The 23,171-nt window shown below is 49.8% G+C and overlaps 3 protein-coding genes across 6 annotated transcripts in view; all 3 read left to right on the plus strand.

Moving 5' to 3' along the window:
• Window positions 1-199: 199 nt before the first annotated feature.
• esyt2b (extended synaptotagmin-like protein 2b) lies at window positions 200-12,759 on the plus strand. Of its 3 annotated transcripts, XM_088364093.1 has the most exons (24): window positions 202-220; window positions 299-989; window positions 3,093-3,134; window positions 3,335-3,469; window positions 3,597-3,673; window positions 3,764-3,836; window positions 4,444-4,533; window positions 5,541-5,596; window positions 6,902-7,022; window positions 7,241-7,417; window positions 7,485-7,567; window positions 7,657-7,705; window positions 7,990-8,079; window positions 8,142-8,237; window positions 8,953-9,009; window positions 9,314-9,388; window positions 9,711-9,797; window positions 9,868-10,017; window positions 10,594-10,955; window positions 11,111-11,209; window positions 11,400-11,531; window positions 11,627-11,732; window positions 11,846-11,895; window positions 11,955-12,759. In XM_088364093.1, exons 2-24 carry the CDS (start codon window positions 558-560, stop codon window positions 12,016-12,018), a joined length of 2,703 nt encoding a protein of 900 aa, XP_088220219.1. In that variant the 5' UTR covers window positions 202-220; window positions 299-557; the 3' UTR covers window positions 12,019-12,759. The 3 variants fall into 3 exon arrangements, with proteins under 3 accessions (XP_088220221.1, XP_088220219.1, XP_088220220.1); XM_088364095.1 differs by lacking the exon at window positions 11,955-12,759 and having other exon boundaries at window positions 200-220; window positions 11,846-11,899; XM_088364094.1 differs by lacking the exon at window positions 8,953-9,009 and having other exon boundaries at window positions 204-220.
• Window positions 12,760-12,996: 237 nt separating this feature from the next.
• ncapg2 (non-SMC condensin II complex, subunit G2) lies at window positions 12,997-20,016 on the plus strand. Of its 2 annotated transcripts, XR_015854581.1 has the most exons (29): window positions 12,997-13,086; window positions 13,263-13,388; window positions 13,615-13,782; window positions 13,854-13,959; window positions 14,036-14,196; window positions 14,279-14,413; window positions 14,504-14,598; window positions 14,902-15,058; window positions 15,146-15,238; window positions 15,302-15,418; window positions 15,499-15,675; window positions 15,748-15,900; window positions 15,977-16,199; window positions 16,269-16,369; window positions 16,483-16,650; window positions 16,752-16,822; window positions 16,882-17,038; window positions 17,115-17,294; window positions 17,385-17,501; window positions 17,567-17,716; window positions 17,801-17,903; window positions 18,016-18,215; window positions 18,317-18,442; window positions 18,573-18,676; window positions 18,750-18,850; window positions 18,908-18,998; window positions 19,075-19,151; window positions 19,405-19,464; window positions 19,970-20,016. XR_015854581.1 is itself a non-coding variant. In XM_088362986.1 (27 exons), exons 2-27 carry the CDS (start codon window positions 13,311-13,313, stop codon window positions 19,133-19,135), a joined length of 3,393 nt encoding a protein of 1,130 aa, XP_088219112.1. In that variant the 5' UTR covers window positions 12,997-13,086; window positions 13,263-13,310; the 3' UTR covers window positions 19,136-19,275. The 2 variants fall into 2 exon arrangements, 1 of the variants encoding a protein (XP_088219112.1); XM_088362986.1 differs by lacking the exons at window positions 19,405-19,464; window positions 19,970-20,016 and having other exon boundaries at window positions 19,075-19,275.
• Window positions 20,017-20,069: 53 nt separating this feature from the next.
• Window positions 20,070-23,171, plus strand: part of ptprn2 (protein tyrosine phosphatase receptor type N2) — a 58,710-nt gene continuing 55,608 nt past the window's right edge. The window contains exons 1-2 of the mRNA XM_088362987.1: window positions 20,070-20,211; window positions 22,733-22,783. Of these exons, the coding sequence (XP_088219113.1) occupies window positions 20,124-20,211; window positions 22,733-22,783 (139 nt within the window). The 5' untranslated portion in view covers window positions 20,070-20,123. The remainder of the gene's footprint in view (window positions 20,212-22,732; window positions 22,784-23,171) is intronic.

The raw sequence follows: 23,171 nt of genomic DNA on the forward strand, positions 1-23,171 counted from the left end.
AATTATGTCTCTAAGCACATTGTTCGAACTTTTGTTCGTGTTTTAGGCAGCGTTTTCCGTGTCCCCACGTTACTGAGTAGTGTTCGTTAAGTTCACATGTCGCTAAGGCCAATACCGGAAGTGGCAACAATTAAGTGTCACAGTAAGAGCACGAACCGGAAGTACTGCTTAGTTGTTGCAGGTATCGCTCTTGTCGCAGGTGCTTCTAATTAGCCGGCAGGTAAAAAATATGATTCCAAAATACAACAGCCTGTTGCAGCGATTCGACTAAGATGCGGTTCCTTCCAAATACCTGTAGATGGTGCTGTTTTTGAGATGAACAGACTCCTTGGAGCACATGATCCCCTGTGCGCGTTTTGGGAATGTTCATTGCCACCCCGGAGCCGTGAGGCGAGGCGAGGCGAAGCTGGCTGAGGCGAGGCGAAGCTGGCTGCCTGTGCAGCTTTACTGTACAAGAGGAATGGCTTGTGAGGGCTCTCCGTGAGGGTTATGGCTCAACAACGGCGTGCATGTGAAGCAAGCGCACCTCCCCTTTTGGACACTGGGAACACGGAGACATGTCCAGAGACAGCATGACGGCCGTGCGAGGAGCCCACGGTGGAAGCACCAGCACCAGCGGCAGCAGCACCGCAGCGGCGGCGGCAGCGGCGCCCAAAGAGAACGGCTACGCTGCGCCGAAGCCCGCTCCGCCCGGTGCCCGCTTCCATCGCCCCTCCGCGCCCGCCGATGACAGCCCCGTGACAGCCACCGGCGAGCTGACGCAGACGTGGGTGCAATTCGCCAAGACCTTCGTGCTCATTTTCCCCATTTATGCACTGGGCTACTATGAGTTCAGCTTCAGCTGGATGCTGATCGGACTCGTGGTTTATTTCTGGTGGAGGAGAAATGCCTTTGGGAAGCGGAGTCGCCTGAGTCGGGCTTTGGCTTTCCTTGAGAGGGAGGAGAGGAGCCTTGCGACGGCTCTGAGCACCTCGGACCTGCCTCCCTGGGTAAGACATACTACCTGTACTACTCTAACTTTGCCTGTCAGCTGACTGACTGACTGACTGACTGACTGACTGACTGACTGACTGACTGACTGACTGACTGACTGACTGGAGGTGTAAAGCCGTGAGTGCTGGACCAGCTGTCCACCCACCCCCACACCCCATGCCCCCACCCCATGCCACCCCACGTAAGGCGGTGACGTTGGATCCATAGCCCCCCATGCAGCCTGAGCTAAATACAGCAGGGTACAATGGTTAACCAGACACCTTGTTATTTTGGGATGGAGCCTCATCACTCTCTCTGATTGACTTACTTTCTATCTATCAGTGTAACAGGTTGTGTTAAAGATTTGCTATCAGTAAGTCAATACAATGCCAGTACTGGCAGTTTGCAAACCCAGATTTGATTTGGTGTGTGTTATTTGCTACTGTTTGGAATTTTCTGTCCAAATGGGTACAGCATAGTGGAGACTCCTGTCCTGTCCTGTCCTGTCCTGTCCTGTCCTGTCCTGTCCTGTCACAGCTGTCTGGCTGGACGGATGGACGGACATGATCCCGACATGATCTCGTCTCACAGTTGCCGCTTGCTCACAATGCATCGTACAAAAGTTGCACGATGACTTTGTGCTGATTCGGCCCTGAGGATGCCCTGCGGTGCTGCTTTATGCAAAGAGCGTTCCAATTATGGGGGGGGGGGGAAGCATGGTGCAACCGCAGCATCTTCTCTGGAGCTTTAATTGAAGCAACAGAGTGAGAGACACTACCACGCATGATTGGTTGTTGGTCTTCACTCCTCGCCACGAATCCGTCTCACTTCCACCCACTTGCAAAGTTGCTCGGGGCGGGGAAAGCTTTCTCACAACCTTTTAATACTTCTTGTCTGTCTCCAAAATGGTTCGTTCTGCAGCAGCATCCATTCTTCCCCACGAGGTGACATTTTGCAGTGGCTTTAGCTGCTAAATCACTAACTTGGCCGCGCTCGGTCCAGCCACCCCCCAACCGCTGCAGCTTGTGTGTCGTGCGTGTGCCTCTCGCATGCAGTTCCATCCACAGCTTCCTCGTCCAGGTTGTTGCCGCCGCCTTAACCCTCTCTTGACATCCCACTTGGTTGCTCAAGATGACTCAATACTAAGTAGGACTTGATGCTCCTGCCGCATAAGCACTTTGGCGGGGGCTCTGGTGGGAATGGCACTGTGTTCTGACTGCTTGACTGCATGCCATAAGTCACGCTGCTGCATTTGTGTACCGAGGGGGAGGGGCTGAGTCGCATCGACCAGCTGGGCGTCTCCTTTGGCCCGTGTTCAATCGATCCCTCGTTGACGGTCGGAGCCGATCTCGCTGAGCGTCGGAGTGGGGGGAAAGGTGTGAGCGATGTTGACAATGATGGATTGGATTTTTGCTGCTGATTGACATGGACGCAGTATGGGTTTGATTTGAACGGACCTTTCGACAGAGTGAAAACGATCAAAAGGGAGTGGGTGTCTGGATCCAATTACATCTGCTGGCGCACACTTCATTTATGCGCTTGTTTGTGCGCACCATTCTGTCTGCAGCTTTTGATTGACTGTACTGTGTCAACGTTTTCTTGTTTTCATCAGCCTTTTCCACAGCTTGACACAACACAGCGCTTGCACTGCACTGCCCTGCCCTGCCCTGCCCTGCCCTGCCCTGCCCTGCCCTGCCCTGCCCTGCCCTGCCCTGCACTGATTTTCGTTTTAGTCAGGCAGCTTTCACCTTCAACAATGTATTTACATCACAAAATCACTCAAGACGAGAAACTCTTCAAGTATTATATTAGATGTGTGATTGGAGGTCAGGAATCAGAACTCTGCTTCATCACTTGTTGCTCGTATGCAGTTTCAACATTTTGAGTTTCACTCAGGGAGTCGAACGTTGGGCTCAGTTGGGCCGTTGTGTATTTGCTTAGTTTTGTGTCCAACGGCAAAATGTAACGGCCTCATCGTAAATTGTTTGGCCCAATTTGTTGTTGTCCTTTCAAGCATATTCCGTGCGTCTTTGTAGTTGACCTTTGAAGACATTTTGGCATTCATCAGGCTTACTGCGGTCCCTCCCACTGTGGGATTTGTCTGCTGCTCCCTCCCGCAGGTCCATTTCCCGGACGTGGAGAGAGTGGAGTGGCTAAACAAGGTAAAAGAAGCCGGCCAGCCGGCCGGCGGCAGCAGCGGCGGGGGCGTCTGTTGGCATTATTGGCTCGACGGAAGTGCCGCCGTACGGTACATTCCAAAGGCCTTGATAAATCAGCATGCTCCAACTTTCCTTTATTGCACGTAGCAAAGATGGGCGGACACGGTGCTGGCCTTGCTCACCGTTGCTCTTGGTATTGTCAGACGGTGAAGCAGATGTGGCCCTACATCTGCAAGTATGTGGAGAAGCTGTTCCGAGACACGGTGGAGCCGGCCATTAAGGAGTCCAACGCCCACCTCAGCACCTTTCGCTTCAGCAGGATCGACATGGGAGACAAAGTGAGCTTCCTTAATGGCTAGATAAAAAAAATCTGCTCTCACTCAGATATGTTTGCGTGCATGAAGTGCTGCAAAGTTGCCCAAATGCAAAATGAAAGTTTCCCCCCCCCACCCAACCACGCTGTAGCCTCTGAGGGTCAACGGCGTGAAGGTTTATTCGGAGAACGTGGACCGACGGCAGATCGTCATGGATCTCCAAATCAGGTACCATCAAAAGATGGCCAGCTAAGCTAACCAGGCCCGACGACAGACAACTCGGCACATGTCATTAACAGATGGCTCGTTGTTTGCTAGCTTTGTAGGTAACACAGAGATCGACGTGGACATCAAGCGCTACTACTGCAAAGCGGGAATCAAAAGCATTCAGGTCAGTTTTGGCACAAAGCACCTGTGCCCGTATGTATGTCGTCTTCACTCCAGCAAAGTGTTTTGTGGCTCACGCGTGACCTTCACGCGAGTTCTATTGCGTCGTTTCCACTTGGGATGTAATCAACAGAGACTCTGTCGCTCGTTAGCAACGCTGTTCGCCTAGCGGCAGGCACGACTGCAAACACGTGAGTTGTTTCGATCAGACGGCAAAATTGGGGTTTCATTGCTAATTGGCAATTCAGGCTCACGGTGTCTGTTTCTGTAGACCAGACCGCACACCTCATCTGTGTTGAAATGAAAGGAGGTGTCACTTTGATTAGCTGGGAATCAACACTGTTACCCCCAACAACGGCGCAAAGGGCCATTTCTAAATGCAAAAAAAGCAATCTGCTGTCGCTTGGTGTCAGTGACAGCAGTTGGTGTCGTCCTCGAACGAACCGCCAGTCCTTTAATCCCCTGTAATGATCTTAATATGTTATGAATGAGAAGGTGGAGGATGAGGCCGGCCGGGATTGGGTTTCCAACCTACAGGGGGAGGGAAGGAAGGAAGGAAGGCCATTTCATTTGTGTGAGCGTGTTAACGTGTTCCTGTGGTAATCCCTCAGATTCACGGCGTGTTGCGTGTGCTGATGGAGCCGTTGCTGGGCGACGTGCCTCTGGTCGGAGCGCTTTCTCTCTTCTTCCTCAAGAAGCCTGTAAGTTTACTCCATTCTTGTATACAGGTTGAAAAAGTGCTTAGCGCATTCTGGAAGAATAAGAAGTGAAATACTGTCAATATATTCACTTCTTCTTCTTTGCCATGTCTTAAAAGCTGAAGAAAAGTTTTGCTTGAACTCCAAGTCTTTTCCAGCGCTCCACTGTCTGCATCCCATCGGCGGATAGCGGAGGTGTCCCTAATGGAGCGTCTGGGCAGTGGCTGCCATATGATTGGAGGCCATAAAATATCATTTCTGCCAAGCTCATTGCTTTTTCTGTGCTGCCCCACGTCGTGGTTTAATCTCCCTATGCTCTTCGAGCACCTCGCCGGTTCTAAAACTCCAAACGCACTTTGGAGCCATTTACAGCAAATGGGAGCAAAGCTTTTAGCAGGCGGCCCGCCCAATGGCCCATGGCCCGCCCAATGGCCCATGGCCCGCCCAATGGCCCATGGCCGGCCGGCCCTTCATGCACGGCTTTGTCCTCACAAGCCGCCCGCCCGCCCGCCACTAAATTACCAAAGCTTACTTAACCTTTTGCGTCGCAATCATTCCTCAGCTATGTGCCAAGAATGCGTAATAGCAATGCGGCGGCGGATGCTTCTCCGTGGCAGCGTGCCATCAAAAGCGTGTGCTCATTGTTCCTCTTGCCTCATTGTGTTGGTGCCGTCCGCAGCTGTTTTCACCTTTGAAACAGCTGTTTGCACATGACCTTTTGCACCCACAATGGCTCGTAAACAGCAGCCAAAGAAGATGGCGGCAGTATTGTACACTCTCTGGGGACGAGAAGCAAACGTGATGCCTCGAGAGGTGGCTTTTCGGGGTCCGTCTGTCTGGTGTCCCATTCGTATGAAATGCGTGCGTGCGGTCACTATCCCCATAAGACGTGTCGTTGCGCTCGCTCTTCATTATTCTGTAGACCCAGCGGGCTGGAGTCCACTTGTGAATGGCTAACAATTGAGAGTCTCTCTCTGTTTTTTGTTTTGTTTTTTGTTTGTTTCTGGCAGCTTCTCGACATCAACTGGACGGGCCTCACTAACGTGCTGGACATTCCCGGGCTCACGTAAGTGGATTTGCTCCTTTTTGAAAGCCCCTTAGAGGTTTAAGGGGAAGTCAATGGATGTCAGTTAAGGAGTAAACTTCAATACAATCATTTCTCCCAAACAACCTTATTACACAGAGTGAATATTGAGGCCATATTTCCCACTCCTTGGGGTCACATTCCCCCAACAAGAGTTCTTAAATTTGCTGTAAAAAGGCTGTTAAAACGTTTGCCTCCCATAAACCTGAAGATGGATGGATTCTTATCCCCTCCTGTTTTCATTTCTACAAGTACTGAGTACTTTTGCCACCTCTGAGTGCAGCAGACATGTTTTTGCTGCCCTTTTCTGGTGTCCTTTGTGGAGGTGAAAAAGATCAACGGAGCTTGTGCAATACAATACTCGTGTGTGTGTGTGTGTGTGCGCGTGTGTGTGCGCGTGCGTGTGTGTGTGTTTAGTTGTGGCACAAAAGGAGGTGTGGGCCGGTGAAGGAGAGGTCGCGGTGGTGAAATTAGACTGACAGGATCAACTGGCTGGCTGCACAGTGGCTGTTATTATGCAACACGTTCATCCTGGAACAGTGTGTGAGGCCCCAAAAAATCAAGTGAAGATAATATATTATGATAAATATAGCATTAATAGTTGCAGCCTCTGCCAACAGAATTTCTTGCTGTCGCTAGGCAGAATTTGTGAAAAAGCTGGCCTTACCTCGGCATCAGACAGTAGTCGTAATTCAGTGGGATGGATTTGATCTTGCCACCTTTTGCCACTGAACTGTGAGTAAAGGCTAAGTGTTGACATTTTGCTGCGTTCACATTTCAACCTTTGCTTATTTCAACATGGTTATAGGATTTTTGGATGAGCCCCCCCCCGCTTCAATGCTTAAGAGAAGAGAAAGAAGAGACTTCTCCATCAAATTGAAATTGCAATGTCACTAAATGGAACAAATGGCAAATTGGCCAGTCAGCCAAAGTTTGTTTGTTTTTTTCTCAGCTTCTTGAAAAAGATATACAGTATCGATTAGGTGCGCCTTTAATTGGTCCAGGCTAGTTGTTTTGGACTCCTTGAATGAAGAGCGCGTCTTTAGCCATTAAGGAAGGGCCAGCTCCAAGCCACTTAAAATCGCTCGCATTTACAATGCAGTGCTTCGATGAACCAACGGATTTGAAGGGTCCCGGACTGACACCCAATCATTAGGCGCTCAGCCATTTTAGTTGGAAGACGTTCTTTTTCATGGCTGAAATGAGATTGGAACCCCGGTTGTGGTCTTTTGCTCGTCCGGTTGGTCAGTAAATAACGCACGGGCTTTGTGTTTGCTTTCCTCACAGCGGACTTTCTGACAGTCTGATTCAAGATATCATCTCGTCCTATGTGGTCTCGCCCAACCGGATTACAATCCCGCTGGTTGGAGACGTGGAACTGGCCCAGCTTCGCTTCCCCATGCCCAAGGTACGGGGCCTTTGTTTGTGTTTCTCGCCACTTCCGTGAAGTCAGACTCAGCACCCGGTGCGGCGTGTAAAATAGACGCGATTCCATTTTCCCACGCACCGGCAACGCAACGTGTCAAGGTCCGGCCCCCGTCACCACGACAACGAGTGGGCGACACCCTGGATTGGGACGCTTGCCTTTTTTCGGTCGGGCGATGAGCTCATCTGAAATGTTTTCAGGGAGTGCTTCGGATTCACTTCTTGGAAGCTCAGGATCTGGAGGGCAAGGATAAATTCTTGGGCGGGCTCATCAAGGGCAAGTCGGACCCTTACGGCATCCTGCAGATCGCCAATCAACTCTTCCAGAGCAAGACCATCAAGGAGAGCCTTCACCCCAAATGGAACGAAGTTTACGAGGTGACAAAACGCACGGCAGGCCGGCAGGCCGTTTGCTGCGACGCTAAACCATCGTCGTCCTCGTCAGGCTTTGGTTTACGAGCACTCGGGTCAGCACCTCGAGATCGAGTTGTTCGACGAGGATCCCGACAAAGACGATTTCCTGGGGAGGTGTGTCGGAGGGGGGGAGAGGTGGTCATGGTTTACCACCTGAAGCTTTGGTTGATCTTTTTTTTATTTTATCTTTTTATGGTCGGCAGTCTGATGATCGACATGACGGAGCTGCACAAAGAACAGAAGGTGGACGAGGTGAGCGCTTTTAAAGGCTCCGTTTCACCACGTCAGCAAATGTGCAGAGTGAGCATTAAAGTAAAGCCAGTCGGCTTTGAGTAGACAAAAGGGAGTAATGAGGCCGCTAAATCCACCCACCTCCAGTCTGTACAATGAGGGAAAATGCCTGAGCTGAGCTGAGTTGGAGCCACATTGTTACATTTGTGAGCGAAGAATTGTTCCTTTGGACCACCGGAGCTAAATATGTTAAGTTTAGCCCGGGTCGTTAGCGAGAGTAACTCAAACGTGCGTGCGCTCGGCAGTGGTTCGACCTGGAGGAGGCGCCGACCGGCAAGCTCCACTTGAAACTGGAGTGGCTGTCTCTGCTGTCCACGTCGGAGAAGTTGGAGCAGGTAAGCCGAGCCGATCCGAGCCGACCGGCCCGGCGTCTGACTCCTGATTCGGGGCCACTCAGGTGCTGCGAAGCGTGCGAGCAGACAGGAGCCTGGCCAACGACGGCCTGTCGTCGGCGCTGCTGGTGGTCTATTTGGACTCGGCCAAGAACCTGCCGGTAAGAAAAGCGTACCACGAGGCTTAAGTTTGCTGGCTGCGTTCTTTGCTTTCCGTGACGACGGAACTCCAGGTCGAGACCTTTCTTTACTATCAAGCTCCTGATCGTACGGATGTACATACTTTAGCTTGGAGCCGAGCGACCCTTTCAAAACGGATTGAAGCGACTGCTGGTTTATTCTTTCTTCCTCCTCATTGGTCCCCCTCCTCCAAGAGCCTCTTCAGCGGCAGCTTAGGCTGCGGCAATTTAAGCGAGAGACGAGCGTCCGGCCTGGTGTTTTGCGAGAGCGACAGCTCCGAGTATCGCACCATCGGCGTGAGTGCCTTCACTGGAGCATGCTGGTGTTTGGGCTGGGCTGGGCTGCGCTGCACAGCACAGCACGGCACGGCACGGCACGGCACGGCACGGCCTGGTGACTAATGGCTTGCTTTGGAGTGAGCGCAAACAATGGCCATGATGCGCTTGAACTGAAAGAAAACATACTTTGAAGAAGTCGTCGTTCGGACGCCGTGGGTTGAATTTCATCTTTCAAAGCAGTTGAGAGCGAGTGGACAGCTTTGTTATTTATACTGGCTGTCAGCAAGACCATCTATTTCCAGAAAGTCTTCCCTCCCTCCCTAACCACAAAGTAATCTCATCTTTTTGCGACCTGCTAACTGTGGGTTGTCATGTTTCTATGTTCCCTCCTTTCAAACCTCCTCTTTGGCTTTCAAAGAGCAACCTGTCGGATTTCACCTGCGACGGGTTGAAGCAGGTCTTTAAAGCCTTGAAGGTAACGTCGTGGAGTAGTGCACGTGTGATGAATGCCATCTTGCATGCTCTGACGCTCTTCTTGCATGTTCCTTCCATTGAGTTGTCGAGTGCAGTAAGTACGTTTTCATTTGCATTAAGATGAGGCGGAATATCAAATGCGCCAGGCATCTATTATTCATGGGAAACCTTGCATGAAAATACGCCACTGTCGTCTCATCTCGCACGTGGAATGTATTTACCAATGTCCGGAGATCAATCAATGTCTGCCTGTCTGCCTGACTGTCTGTCTGCCTGTCTGTCTGTCTGTCTGTGATTGTTTTCAGTCGGCCAAGAAGAGCAGCAGCGAGCCCAGCCCTTACGTGCAATTAACCGTCGGGCACAAGACACAAGAGAGTAAGGTGGGGCTCGCCTTCAGACCAGCTTTTATGGATGCTGAATTTTGAACGCCGAATGGATGCGGGCGAACGGATGCGGCCCAATGGATGCGGCCGAACGGATGCGGCCGACATGCCCGCAGGCGCCCGTAGAAATGGCCGGTGTGAGGAAACACTAGAGCGGCTCAATTGTTTGACTTGAATTATGCCACTGTTTCATAGTCTGTATATTTGGGTGTAGCTATTGTTTTTGTCCACTTGGGCTCGCAATACGATCCTATTTTGCCGAGTGTGTGTGGCTTTGGAAGGCCTATCGTCCTCCTTGTCTTCCCGTCTGTTGTCAAAGATTCGCTACAAGACCAAGGAGCCTTTGTGGGAGGATTCCTTCTCATTTCTAGTTCACAATCCGAGGAGGCAGGAGCTGGAGGTCGAGGTAAAAAGCGCCCTTTTGTGTTTTGCCGCACTCTAGCTTTGCGCTCATCCACCCACGATGTATCGGGCAGGTGAAAGACGAAAAGAGCAAATGCACCTTGGGCAATCTGAGCGTGCCGCTGAGCGGCCTCCTGGCCGAAGAGGACATGACGCTGACGCAGTGCTTCCCGCTCAACAACTCGGGTCCCAGCTCCAGCATCAGATTCAAAATGGCCTTGCGGGTTGGTACAAGCGCGTTTTAGAATTCTCCGAGGGAATCCGTCATCGTTTGCTTTCTGGCGTGCGCCGCTTCGTTCTTCTGAATAATGAATGTCGAGGAAGGTTCTCGCATCAGAAGCGATGCCTTTCTCTTGCTCTTTCTCTTGCTCTTGCTCTTGCTTTCTTTCTCTCTTTCTCTTTCTCTTTCTCTTTCTCTTTCTCTTTCTCTTGCTCTTGCTCTTGCTCTTGCTCTTGCTCTTGCTCTTGCTCTTGCTCTTGCTCTTGCTCTTGCTCTTGCTCTTGCTCTTGCTCTTGCTCTTGCTCTTGCTCTTGCTCTTGCTCTTGCTCTTGCTCTTGCTCTTGCTCTTGCTCTTGCCATGAGCTGAGGGGCGACGCATGCTAAGAGTGAAAAACGAAACGACAGCGGGGCTTTATTGCAGTGCAGTGGCGTATCCCGGAATGAGTCATTGTATGGCTCCAGTGGCCTTTCTTCCGTGTAATTACACACAACTCAAAAGAAATACAAATAAAAACTGCTGGGGGAATTGAAATTGCTCTGAGTGTTCAAGAAACCTGACTTCTGTGTCAAATGTGCTTAGATCCTGTCACTGGAGAAGCAGGTCTCGTCAGACCAACCTTCTTCAGTCCGGGTCCGCAAGTCCAGCGCACCCCAAGCGGCCGCCTCGACCAGAGCGAGCGCCTCGTACTCGCCACCGCCCGGTTCGCCGTCCCCGGCGCCCCCTCCGGCGCACGCCTCCTCCCTGACGCTGCATCATCGGGACGGCGAGCCGTACGCCGCCATCCCGCCGGCGCCGCCGCGGAGCGTCTCCAGCCTGTGCGTGGGCATCTCAGCCTCCCAGAAGCACCTGGCCCACAACGAGTCCACGCCCAGCCTGGCCTCGGACATCTCGCTGCCCTTCGCCGCTTTGGAGCTCCAGCAGAGGCTAAGGCGGCTGCACAAGTAAAATGACTCATCCATGATTTACGACCATTCAATTTCCTCTTTGTTGACATCTTGCTATTGCCAAACAAGGCTCTTGACTCTATGACCAAGGTGTCCATTGACATTTTGAGCAAGCAGATTGAAGCAGCCAAAGTGCTTTGATGTGCTTCCAGCGGCTCCACCTCCAGCCAGTTCCTCCTGGGTGAGGTCCACCTGACCATTCGACACAGCGCCCAACGCAACAAGCTCATCGTGGTGGTTCACGCGTGCCGGTAAGCTTGCGGCCAAACGTCGGTGAAAAGGATTTCCGTAGTTGTCGCTGCGTCGTGCACTTCAGAAGGTCCCGTATCTATTTTCTCGTTCACATAAAGGTTAGCTCTATTGCTAGCCAAAAGAGCAGCACCAACTCACGACAACACACACAAACGTCTGGAGCAACTTTTGTCTCGTGTGTTTCCTCAGAAATTTGATGGCTTTCTCTAAAGACACCTCGGATCCTTTCGTCCGCCTCTACCTGCTGCCCGACAAGAGTCGCACGGGCAGGAGGAAGACCGGCACGGTGAAAAGGAGCCTTAACCCTGTTTACGATCAAACGTGAGTTGTGTCTATTCGGACCACGTGTTACACTTTAGCATTAGCGTGAGACCTGCTTGTTTTATTTGGAGTTTGAAGGATTGGTCGACTTGCAGGTTTGAATTCAGCGTGTCCATCGTGGAGCTCCACAGGAGAACGCTAGATGTCGCCGTGAAGAACGGAGGGAACATCTTGTCCAAACACAAAGGCCTCTTGGGAAAAGTAATGTGCATTTCCTATTTTGGTTGTGTGCGGGCGGGCGGGCGGCCTTTGAATTTTTACAATTCAAGAGTCATCATCGTTTTCAGTGAGCAGGTTTCCGTGTACAATTTCAGGTGCTGGTCCATTTAAGTGGAGAAGATATAGCCAAAGGATGGACGCAATGGTAAAGTGTTCAAAGAAATAATATGGAATCAATATATTTGAAATGATCTTCTCTTGTAGGCATGAGCTGAGCGAAGATGGTTTGCCGTCTCAAAGGAACATCGAGGACACATTTACATCGTGATTTGTTTTGCTGAATTTAGTAACCGTTTTATTTCCACACTGTATATTTTTGTCAGCATGCCTTTTTCCGTACTGACCGGCGTCGGCGCATCCAAATATTGTAACATCATTGTCATCATAATGAAAGGTCTCGTCGCTGTTTGTGATATTGCTCGTTTGTAACTTAGCAGGGCATTCAAAAAAAAAAAAAAAAAAAGAATGTGACAAACTCTTACCAAAGGAGCAGAATGAGTCCCGCAAGTCGTGTTTATGTTTTGTCCTGCCGTGGATGCTTTTGACTTTTGTTATTTATTTAGTTGGATTTCAAACATGGAATGCACATCAAACTGAATGCTTTGTGTATTTCTAGGTGGACTTTGTGCAATATCGTTGTTTATCTTTTGGACATGCATGGTCCTTTTGTGGGCATTTTATAGGGCTGCAAAAGATGTAGGAAAAACTAGAGATACTTGAATTCGGGCTTTGGAGGGGATTCAGATGTGAGCCAAGAAACTAGACAAGACACAACTCGTGTTTTTTGAATATGCAGGGCTGACAGCAAACTGTCAAAATGTTAAAACAAAGGTTTATATCTCGTTTTTGCCATGCGGTTATAACTGTTTGTGTTTGTTGAAGCTTTTTAATCTATCACGTGCCTTAAAAAAATGAAAAAACCTCACCACCGTGTAACTTCCGCCTTCTTAAAAGTTATTCATTTTGAATGATGTGTGGCTTTTTGAGAATAAATTTTCCTTTCTGAAAATGGTGTGATTATTTCATTAAGAAAAATAAATACACTTTTGTAATTATATTCGTTTTTTTTTTTTTTTTTATATATATATACAATACAATAACAATTTCTGACACAAGTCAAAGGTCGTAAACCCAAATGTTCCCCGCATTGAATGGCCAATGTAAAGCATATATGAGACGATGTCGCCATCCAGCGGCTAAAATGAATAACTGCATGTCAGTGGCGTCGGAAAGACGCTTTACGTAATGACGTCACAGGGCGTATGAATTTGCGCGGGTTGCCGAGCGGTGAGGCGGACGATGAGCTAGCTAGCTTCCCGAATAGTCGCTGGCAAAGGTAATAAAAGACGATTATAGCTCCACTTTCGTGTTTCAATGTATTACGACTACAATATAACAGTATTGTTGGTGACAGTTTGACAGTTTACCGTTCTAAGTAACTCCTTCAAACGGCCGTGTTTGTTTTCACCGTCAAGTGGCTTTTTGGTGACACCTGTGTCCACTTTCCCGCAGCGCTTTTCAGTTCGACCAAACTATCTTCTCGAATCAAAGCGAGTGAACATGTCGAAGCGTGCGGCTTTCATTAAAGCCGCTTGTAAGGAACATGTGGACGACTTCGTTCAGCTCGTCCAACTTCACGTAAGTCATCGCAAAGCGTACACTTGAATGGCCAGCATACTGCAAATTGTCAAACATTGTTACGTCATACTCATGTTAGGCTTGTATTTGTTACTTCAAACAACAAAACGAATGAATGTGCGACACTGTATTTGAGAAAAAACAACAAAAAAGTTTGATGAAACCAAAAGTGTGTAGAAATGCATCACATTCAACATTGACACACACTTGCGGTTTTGCTGAGCAGAAGGACAGAACGGATCCTTTTGACCTTGAAGAGGTGATGGAGGAGATGTCAAGGGATCAGCGTGAGGCGGTGTGGGCAAAACTAGCCTCTCTCCTTGGGGATGTCCTTCGGGAATTGCCCCCGGAACGCTGGGATGAGGTCACGGATGCCGAGTCTGCGGTGGATCCCGTGTGTTGATTTGACTTTATTTTTTGGAGGGGACGTGGGGAGCGTTCTACTCATTTGCCTCTTTTCTCCAGAAAGGCGTCGCGGCTGGCGTGACTCTGGTGGCCACCGTATCTCTGAAGGTCCTGCAAAATGGCGACACCTACAATGGGCTGCTTAACATTGCCCACCAGCTTCACGGTTTGTCTGCCACCACTTTGCACATTTCTCTTTGGAAAATTGTTTTGAGCTGAACATTTACATTTTTCACATCCAGATGTTCTGGTGTCGTCGCATCCCAGGACGGAGGATAACGCGCTGCTCCACATCCATACGCTGTGCGAGGCCTGGTGGAAGAAAGACCTGCTGAACAAAGACAAGTTTGGCCGCACCGCTTTGGTCATCGCTTTGAACAAGATCTTATATTCCAAGAAAATGGTGCGAAATTGAGCGGGGGATGAAACGCAAGACATGCAATAGCAATATTGCTGCATAGGTTATTTTCAACCTATCTTGTCAGAACACTGAGCTCCAAAGAGCATGGAGCCTACACAAGGTGGTCTCCAATGTCAACTACGCCTCTGAGGACGGTCAGCAGCTGAGCGCGCAGCTGGTGCAGTGTTTCCGCGGTACCAGCTTCATCCGTAACGACGACGTGAGTGCAGAAGGGTTCGCTCGCCCCAGTTGCCAGCAAGCTGAGAGTATCAACCTGCGCGTGTGCGTGTGTGTGTGTGTGGCACCACAGGGCAAGCGCTTCTTGGTGTTTCTCTTCAGCTGGCACGTCGATTTCGTCCCACTCATCCACGAAACCATCAAAAATCAGCTGCCGTTCTTTAACACGTGAGAGGCCGCCCCCTACCTTTTTAGACCGCTATACTTTCAGTATTTTTCTTTTTGTCCACTAGGTGGCACCATTTCTATTTTCATTGGCAGTGATTTTAACCTCAATGTGTTTATTTAAAAAAATGTTTGAGAAACAGCGATTGACTTGTCAAAAGTAGGGTGGGGGGGGGGTATTGATGGATTGTATGGGGGAAAATGAGTATTTTAGTGATTTGGGGGAAATTGAGTGAGAGAGGATTGGTTAAGGTCCTCTTAAGTAGTTTTAAGGTTCTGACTCGCACCGTCATGGTCTCGTTCCAGGGTGACCACGGAGGACGTCGCCGAGATCTACTTCCGCGCATGGAAAAAGGCCAGCGGCAAGTTCCTGGAGAAGATGGAAAGCGAGTGCATACAGGACTTGATGAAGTGCGCCATACTGTTGCAGAGGTCGTCACCTCTTTGCCGCAAAGTGCGACAGGTAAAAAATGGACAAAATCCCTTTCAATGTTAAGGGCATTAAATGTTCTCTCTCTGTCTCTTTCTTTTCTTTCCCTCTTTCCCACAGATCATCTTCTATTTCCACAAGAAGAATGTCTGCCCCTCAGTGGGCAAAATGCTCAGCGCCCTCTACAAGCCCATTCTTTGGAAGTATCTCAATGTGCGTACTGGCCACCTTGTTGCCCTTTCTCGAGGTCTGTTCACAACATATTGCTCCTTACAGGTTCCTAATTTTGAGGTCCGCACCAACGCCACCGTGCTGTTCGCAGACGCCTTCCCCGTCGTTGACCCCGATACGGAAATCGAAGAGGCCCTTCAAAAGCAGCTGGACAAACTCAAGGCAGGCTTGTTTTCATTTCAGTTGATTTATCATGGCCAATCTAGCGTGTTCACTGTTAGGCTGCTTATCTCCGTTTGAAGGTCCTGCTGTTCGACAAGCATGACGTCGTGCGCTGCAATGCCATCCAGGGCGTCTGCAAGGTCCTCGCCAGGTGCTGGGAGTTGCTCCCGTCGGTCGTTATCGTGGACTTCCTGAAGAAATTGGAAGAGTTGGCGGGCGACGGCAGCTCCGATAACGTCCGCTGCGCCGTCTTTGCGGTGTGACTTCCTCTTGACAAAAAAGAGATTGGTTGTTTTGGAAAAAGTCTTGAATGAGCCTTTGGTTCTCAGTATCTGTGCATCGTCTTGGACAACGTGCTCAGCCACCCCGCGCTCGAGAAGCTGATGCCCAAGTGGAAGAACAGCCTCCACGATAGCTCGGTGAAGGTCCGCGTGGCTTTCGTCGACATGCTCCTCAAGGTCAAGGCGGTCCGCGCGGCCAAGGTATTCTGAGGCGCCGTCTGCCATGCTTTCATGAGCAGAGCAACCCCATCCATCTTCATGAATTCAATGACTGCAGTTCTGGGACGTGTGCAGCCTGGACCACCTGGTGGCCCGCCTGGCCCGCGACACGCCACACGTGTCCAAGCGCCTCGCCGAACTGCTCATGGACTCATTTTTCCCCGCCAAAGGCAGCGACAGCGACCGGTGCAACCGCTGCGTCACCCTCATCCAGATGAGCCCCGCGGCGGCTCGAAAGTTCTACCTGTACGCCCACGTGCACACGGCCCCCAATAACATAGGTAAAACTTTCCCGCGCCATGAGGTCGTTAGCGCTTCGAGATGAAACGCAGCTGTATGTTTGCAATCAGTGAAGTTCATGCTGGCCATCCGCCAAGTTTTGAACTTGAGCATCCGGCGCGATGACGGCGTCGACGCCAATCTCGATGACAGCGACGAGGAAAACAGAGCGGTGAGACGAATACGGCCACATTTGTTCCATTGGCCTGCGTGACACCACCGGCTTGTCGTCAAGTCTTTGAGCCCCACGCCGAAATGCCCGTGTGTCGTTCTCCTCGGTCTCAGGGCGAGAAGCCTTTCGCACTGGAGAAGGACGTGGTGGCCACGCTGCTTGAAGTGGTGGTCATCTTGTGGAAGAACATCAGCAAGTCCCTCGAGCAAAACGAGGAAACCCGGACGCACGTGCACGCCCAGTTTGGTCAAGTCATGAGCAAATACTTGAGCCAATTCACGGTACTCGCTCATACATGACCTTTGACTCATTTCCCTTGTCTTTGAATTTGCTGCCGTTCCATCTCTTATGCTTGATGTTCCATCTCTCCTCTTTTCTTCAGGATGAGCGCTGCCAAGTTGCCCTCATGCAGATGGCCTCCTTCATGCCTTTCTCCACGGTGGCAACATTTAGGTGAGTGGCTCCAACAAGTGCATTCATCTGCCTCTTCTTACTCTGAAGTCTGGTCCCAGCTTCAGCGTGCTGTCCCGTCTGAGGAAGATGGAACCCGAAGCCCGGCCCTCCGTCTACGGCCAGCTGTTGGACTGCATGTGCAGTTGGGGCAAGACCGCCAGCGTCCTGGAGCTCCTCATGGAATGGCTTAGCCAAGCCCTGCCCGAGAGTCAAGGGGTTTGTACCTCGGTCGGTCTGTCTGTCTGTCGTCATGGCAACGGCAACACTCAAGCCACTTCTCCCCCTCCGTCAGCCGCCCCATCGGGTCAACGCCAAGCGGAAGGTGACCATCCAGGTGACGGAGGAGGCGAAGCCGGACCTGGCGCTGGCCTACTTGGACCACCTGCTCCTTTACCCGTCTACACGAAACAAAGTCCTGGCTCTCAGTCAGGGTCCACTTAAGCGTCTCTACACTCTTCTAGGCAACTGCAAGGTGTGTTACAAGGCGCCTGTCTTTTTGTTCATTCGCCCCCCCATCTTTTGCATTTTTATTCACGCTGGCTATTTTCCGTCTTTTCCCCAGTCAGTGCTGTACTCTCACCTCAACTCTTCCTCTGAGGGCGCAGCTGGCGCAGAGCTGGCCCTGGCCCTTAAGGCCTTCACCTATCACGGCCGCCTCAGCGTGCACCTGCAACACCACGTGAGTTTTTAGCCAGGAAAAGGAAAAGCCATCTTTTGGAAATAAACGGGCCCCTAACCCTCTAGTTGTCGGAGGGCCGCGAGTACCTGCAATCTCTGGAGTACACGGCAGCGTGGCTTGGCGAGAGGGTGCTGCCCGTCCTGGCCAAAGCTCATCAGGGACACGGCCAAGGGGAGGCGAACAGTTCCAGAGCGTTGGCAGCGGAGATAATCAAGGTGAGTGTTGTGTGGTCTCAGGTGCGGGCTCGTCATATTTCCTCCATTGCGAGCGTTTGAAGACTCTTTCCACTCATCCATCAGGCCTTCCTGACCATGTGCAGTGACGTGGTGCTCTGTTTGGACGACGACGCCTTCAAGGCTCGCGTCCTGCACCTCTGCTCGCTCCTCGTACTCCCAACTGATGGTGGGTGGAGCTTTCAAAGTACGCCGCATAGATGTGCGTGTCCCTGACTTTGTGCGTCTTTTTGTCTCGCTCTGCGTGCTTGCGTGCGCACGCATCTCCCTCTGTCTTCTAGCCGCCAGCTACTTGTGCATTCCCGCCATGCTGCAGGTTCTGAAGGAGCTAATGGCGAGTTACTCCCCGGTTGAGCGCAAAGCACCTGGAGACGAGCGGGATGCTGCCACCAAGTGTCTGTCGGTGGTAGCAAACATATTCCAGAAGATTATAGAGCTCTTGGCCGGCCGACTTAAGAAAGAGCCCGAAGAGGGTAAACGGGTACGTAGACACTTGCACTCATGACTTTATTTTTTCTTTTATTTTTTTTCTTTCGTTTGTTCGTAATGTGCCGCAATTTTCCACACGTTGTTGCGTCCTAGCTGTGCCAGTCGGCTGTCAGCGGGCTCCAGGACTTCCTTCGAGTGGCCCAAGCCTCGAAAATCAGCGCAGTCTTTGACACCCTTTTCGCCATTGTCGTGGTGGAAACGAGCTATGCTCTTCAGAAGGTAAGTGAAGCGGTCAGCGGTCTGGTCTTGTTGAAGCCCCTGATCAATGTATTGTAGGATCAGTTAAGTAGATACAGATGATGGCACATTCATGGAAAAGCTTTATGGTGTGACGCCCCAAACCCTTAAGATGACGCACCCCGAAGAGGTGACAACTCCAGAGAAAGTGGATGACCTGCCTATTCTCTCCAGCACCATTCTGTCAGTCCTTCTCAATTTGTCGCCTGTCACCGGGTAGGAAAAAGCTTTGGGGGGAAAAAAATCAAGTTTGTGTGTGTATCCAACTCAGCTCTCGTGTTGCCTTCAGGGCCTTTTGGGCTGAAATGTTCTCCTCACTGTACTCTGACACCTACTTCAGTCTGACTGAGCTGGCCGCTGTGGTGCACCTCCTGGCGGTCCTGCGACACGGTGGGCCCAGTCGCCCCGTTGAATAATATTTCAGTGTAACATTTCATCTTTTTGCAGCCATGCCGCCCAATGAGTGCTTGAAGAAAATCGCCATTATCGTGCAGCAGCGGATACACGCGCATGCAAATGCAGAGCACGATGTCCAAGGGTGGGCTCACATCAAATGAGAGCAATTTACAAAATAATAGTTGCTTTGTAAAGCAAACATCATTTTGTCTTTGCAGGGCCATTTATCAATCTTCTGTGACGTCGCTGAATGAGATCTTGACACAATGGGAAGTTTGAGAAAAAAAAAAAGATGGTACTGAAGAGTTGTTTGTTTTCTCTATTTTTCATCTTAAAAGCATTTGTGAAAAAAAATAAGCCTTCTGTATTTGTCATACTAAAAACGTTTATAAAAAAATGGCACTTTTTCTGTATTTGTCATTAAAAGTATTTATGAAAAAAGTGGCACTTGTTTCTGTATTTGTCATATAAAAAGCATTTCTGAAAAAAATGGCACTTAAGAGTTGATCTTTTTCCGTATTTGTCATCTTTCTGTATTTGTTTTACAGGCAAGAATGGTGTTGGGTTGGTGGTTAAGACTACACGACATACTAATTCATTGTTTTCAGGTATGATGTTCATGCCTCACTATTCTATTGTCCGGGATAAAATGGCTGACATCCTGTTCACTTTTGTGCATGGGTTCTTTGACACTTTTTGTCCGTCCAGTCACGTTAGATGTCCGCCAAATTTGGTGTTGATTTGTGAAACTCGTGCCGAGCACTGTGGTTTTTTTTTCTTTTTTTCCCCCAATTATTATTATTATTACTTTTTAATACTAGGTAAGTAGAAAAGCTATAGTAAAACGAATTCCCCCTTTTATTGCCACTCGGGTGCCCCTCCCTCCCTCTCTCTCGATCCCCCATTGCATCGATGCAGCCCTGCCCATTCTTCTCGCGCACGTTTCCCCACCACGTCTCCGTGACGTCACATTAAGGAGGGGCTCGTCCGTCTGACTCTGTCGCTGTTCTCGGTGCTGAAAACCAACGGCCGTGCTCTGCTCTGCTCTGCTCTGCTCTGCTCTGCTCTGCTCTGCTCTGCTCTGCTCTGCTGGGCTCCCCTTCTATTTTGCAGCCATTTTAGGTTCCTCCTTCGCCAGCCTCCCCCGCCCGAATCAAGCGAGCAGCATGCTCTTCTAGCTGCGGCGATTCCGCCGGGGCCGCTCCCACCTGGTGTCGGCCGCAGTCATGTGCTCGTAAGGCGGGTATGGATTGAGCCTAGCGGCGGGATGGAGTCTCTGCGGTGTCCCACGCTCGTCTTGGCCTTGGCCGGCTGCCTGTGCTGCTTCGCACCTGCCCGAGCCGACGGAAGCTTCGGTGAGCACGCCTCTCTCTCTCTCTCTCGTTTTTAAATGTTCTTTTTGAATTGTCACGATACGGGTCCAACTCTTGAATGTATAAAAAAAAGTTGAGACCCCTCGTATGAAGTTCCACACATGCATTGGGCTGCATGTTTACCTCCTCTTCCCCAAAACCAACAACAAAACTGTTCTAATAATAGTTTGGAGTTGCAAGGTGAAATCCATACATCCCCGTAGGAAGGTTACATCATTGACAACAAGGCCCAGTTGGCATCTTGATTTATCTTGATTTACTCCTGCTGGTCACCATAATTGCTACACCTGCAATTCAGAAGATTGAGGTATTCCTAGATATTTGATTGAAATCTTTTTTTAAAATTGTATTCCAAATAATGACATGCATCTTTGGTGCTCTCACTTTGTAATGAGGATCATCTTCAGTGATTGGCTGCCATGGCCATTCAGTGAGCATAAATAGTGTATATAGTTAAAGAGCAAACGCTATATGGATTCAGCTCAGCACATTTAGAAATGGTTATTAACATCCACTGCCTCCCATGGCATTGTGTTATGGAGCCACAGTGTGAATTTGAGGGATGATTCATACAGGCTGTTTAATATTGAACATGCCGTGTATATTTGGAAGCATCACGTGCGTGTACGTACGTCAGCAGCGCAGCGTGGGAGACAAACTTCACCATCAATTGTATCGGCAGCCATCAAATGCTTTATGATTACAGCGTATGAATGGATTTGGAATATGAAACGGTGGCAGGCAGCCTTTAGAAATTCACTTGGAGGCATTTCTATGCGTTTGTGCAGGCAGCCAGGCAGAGCGGGGGTTGGAATGTAACTTGTCATATGGCTGCTGCTCAACATTCCATATAGCTGATGTCTATGGCTTTTGACGGGTGGCATTTTAGTGGAGCGTGACAATGAATCACGCCGGTTGTTCACCATATATGTTTTGGATTGCCACGTGGCAGTTGATTTGTTGCTCTGCCATCCGTTGGTTGCCGTGACGCTGCCGTCTGGCAGCCACGTGTCCAAATCGCATTCCAGGAAGCCACCTAGAAATGGGAGAATGTTTACTGACTGTTGAGGCTCAAACCAGACGTTTTAGACAAGTCTAACTTGAAGAATGCCTCTAAACCATGACTGAATGATTGACATAGCTGTTGATTCATTTGATCATCCATTAAGCTCTATCGGCTTTATATTGTGTAATTAGCGACAGTATATGGTTAGTGTGGTTGGATAGGTGGGATGGCAGCACACGTTTCAGTGTGATCCTTCCTGTGCTGGCTGGCTGACTGGCTGACTGACTGGCTGGCTGGCTGGCTAACTGGCTGACTGGCTGACTGGCTGGCTGGCTGGCTGGCTGGCTGGCTGGCTGACTGGCTGACTGGCTGACTGACTGGCTGACTGGCTGGTGTGATAACAGAAAGAGTGTGAAGAAGACTTCAATTATAGCGGCTAGCGTAGCCTCCTGCTGTTGGCAAAATAACGCCCGGCCGGCGGCGCTCTCGTCGCCTGTGACCAAGCACACATCTGGCCTCCCGGGGGCTGTGAAAGTGGCTTCATGTGATAAGAGGATGAGTCATGGAGTTCTAATGAAGAGAACGGGAAAAGGTCAAAACATAGACCGTAAAGTATGTCCAAACGGAAGAAGAAAGGCTGAGCGCTGGTTGGTGAACGGCCGAGAGACGCTCCGACATCATTGGATTGAGGCCAGACGCCAGGTCAAACTCGCCCATTTGTGGTTGTTGCCGTGGCGACGCAGCCATCTTTAATTCATGGCTTGGCTGTTGCCGGGCGGACAGGCATGTTGCCAGAAATTGGCAGAGAGCGACCTGCATGGGAATTCTGTATTAGGCCCGCTCGCACCTGCTCCCTCGGTTCGTTCTGTTGCTTTCGCCGGAATCTCAAATGATTCATGAGTTTATAGATAGATTTTCAACAAAAATGGCTTTTTTTCTCCGTGTGTGTAAAAATGTATTCTAAATGAAAAGCATGGACTTTAGAGCCAATTCAAAGTTTGACCAGGTAGCTCGTGGACATTGGGTTTGTCATCGAGATAATTGTTGTTCCACCTCCATTCTTAATCGCTAATCAGCCACATCAACGTAGATCACATTTGAATTAAAAGGCGTCGTTTTTAATTATCTCCGCCACGGCAGTGGAAGGAAGAGGATGCGAGCAGGCGCACGCTCGGCTGCATGCTTGATTTAATGGAAGGGCCTAATTAATATTGAGAGCTGACACGCTTCCTGATTAAATTAAGGCAAAAAAGTGATGAGGAGTTAAAGTAAGCCTGCCCGCTCCACAATATGCAAATTGCATGCTGAAAAAGCCCGCTGGGCATTGTTTTCACTCCAAGGAACATTCAAACCTTTTTTTATTCTCTTACGGTTAGAAACTCTCCTCAATCAGCCACCGGCTTTTCATTTTTGCCCGCCCTGCCTGCATCTTCCTTTTCTTGTTTTAAACACGCATTGAATTTTAATTGTATTTTCCGCATGCATGTTTTCTTTTAGGTTGCCTGTTTGAAGATGACCTTTGCCAAGCTGACGAGTTCTGTGTCAACGGTAAGACTACTTTTGAATTTGATTGTAGTTCGTTTCCGATTGAATACAGAGTTTCCTCCAAATCATCTATTTGAATGACATTCAGATTTTTAGACATACATTTTCAAAAGCTGAGGATGCGTTCATTTCCATACAAACCGAGTTTGCGCGATCCAGATTGGTCACCACAGACAGTATGGAAATATCGCCGTCTGGTTTGGTTGCCTAGCAACCTGGCATCGCTAGCGATGAGTAGCAGGAAGTGTGCTGCGGGGGTCGGCCACTTCACTTCCTCCTCCCTGTCGTGCTAATCAAGCCCAGTTTCTCATGGAGTGCTGCGCATCATAACAAAAGTAACGGCTGGGTTTTGATTATTATGTAAGGAAGGAAAGCAAACTGGCTTTGCACA

This window comes from Syngnathus floridae, chromosome 20 (assembly GCF_059516105.1).
Source record: "Syngnathus floridae isolate MCC-2025c chromosome 20, RoL_Sflo_1.0, whole genome shotgun sequence".
NCBI classification, from domain to species: Eukaryota; Metazoa; Chordata; class Actinopteri; order Syngnathiformes; family Syngnathidae; genus Syngnathus; species Syngnathus floridae.

Bases quoted from the DNA above. Each gene is read 5' to 3' on its own strand.
- esyt2b (XM_088364093.1), top strand. From the start codon at position 558: ATGTCCAGAGACAGCATGACGGCCGTGCGAGGAGCCCACGGTGGAAGC. The intron at 3,470-3,596 runs GTGAGCTTCCTT...ACCACGCTGTAG, and splicing joins GGATCGACATGGGAGACAAA to CCTCTGAGGGTCAACGGCGT. The intron at 9,389-9,710 runs GTGGGGCTCGCC...CTGTTGTCAAAG, and splicing joins ACAAGACACAAGAGAGTAAG to ATTCGCTACAAGACCAAGGA.
- ncapg2 (XM_088362986.1), top strand. From the start codon at position 13,311: ATGTCGAAGCGTGCGGCTTTCATTAAAGCCGCTTGTAAGGAACATGTG. The intron at 15,419-15,498 runs GCAGGCTTGTTT...CTCCGTTTGAAG, and splicing joins AGCAGCTGGACAAACTCAAG to GTCCTGCTGTTCGACAAGCA. The intron at 18,677-18,749 runs GTAGGAAAAAGC...TGTTGCCTTCAG, and splicing joins AATTTGTCGCCTGTCACCGG to GGCCTTTTGGGCTGAAATGT.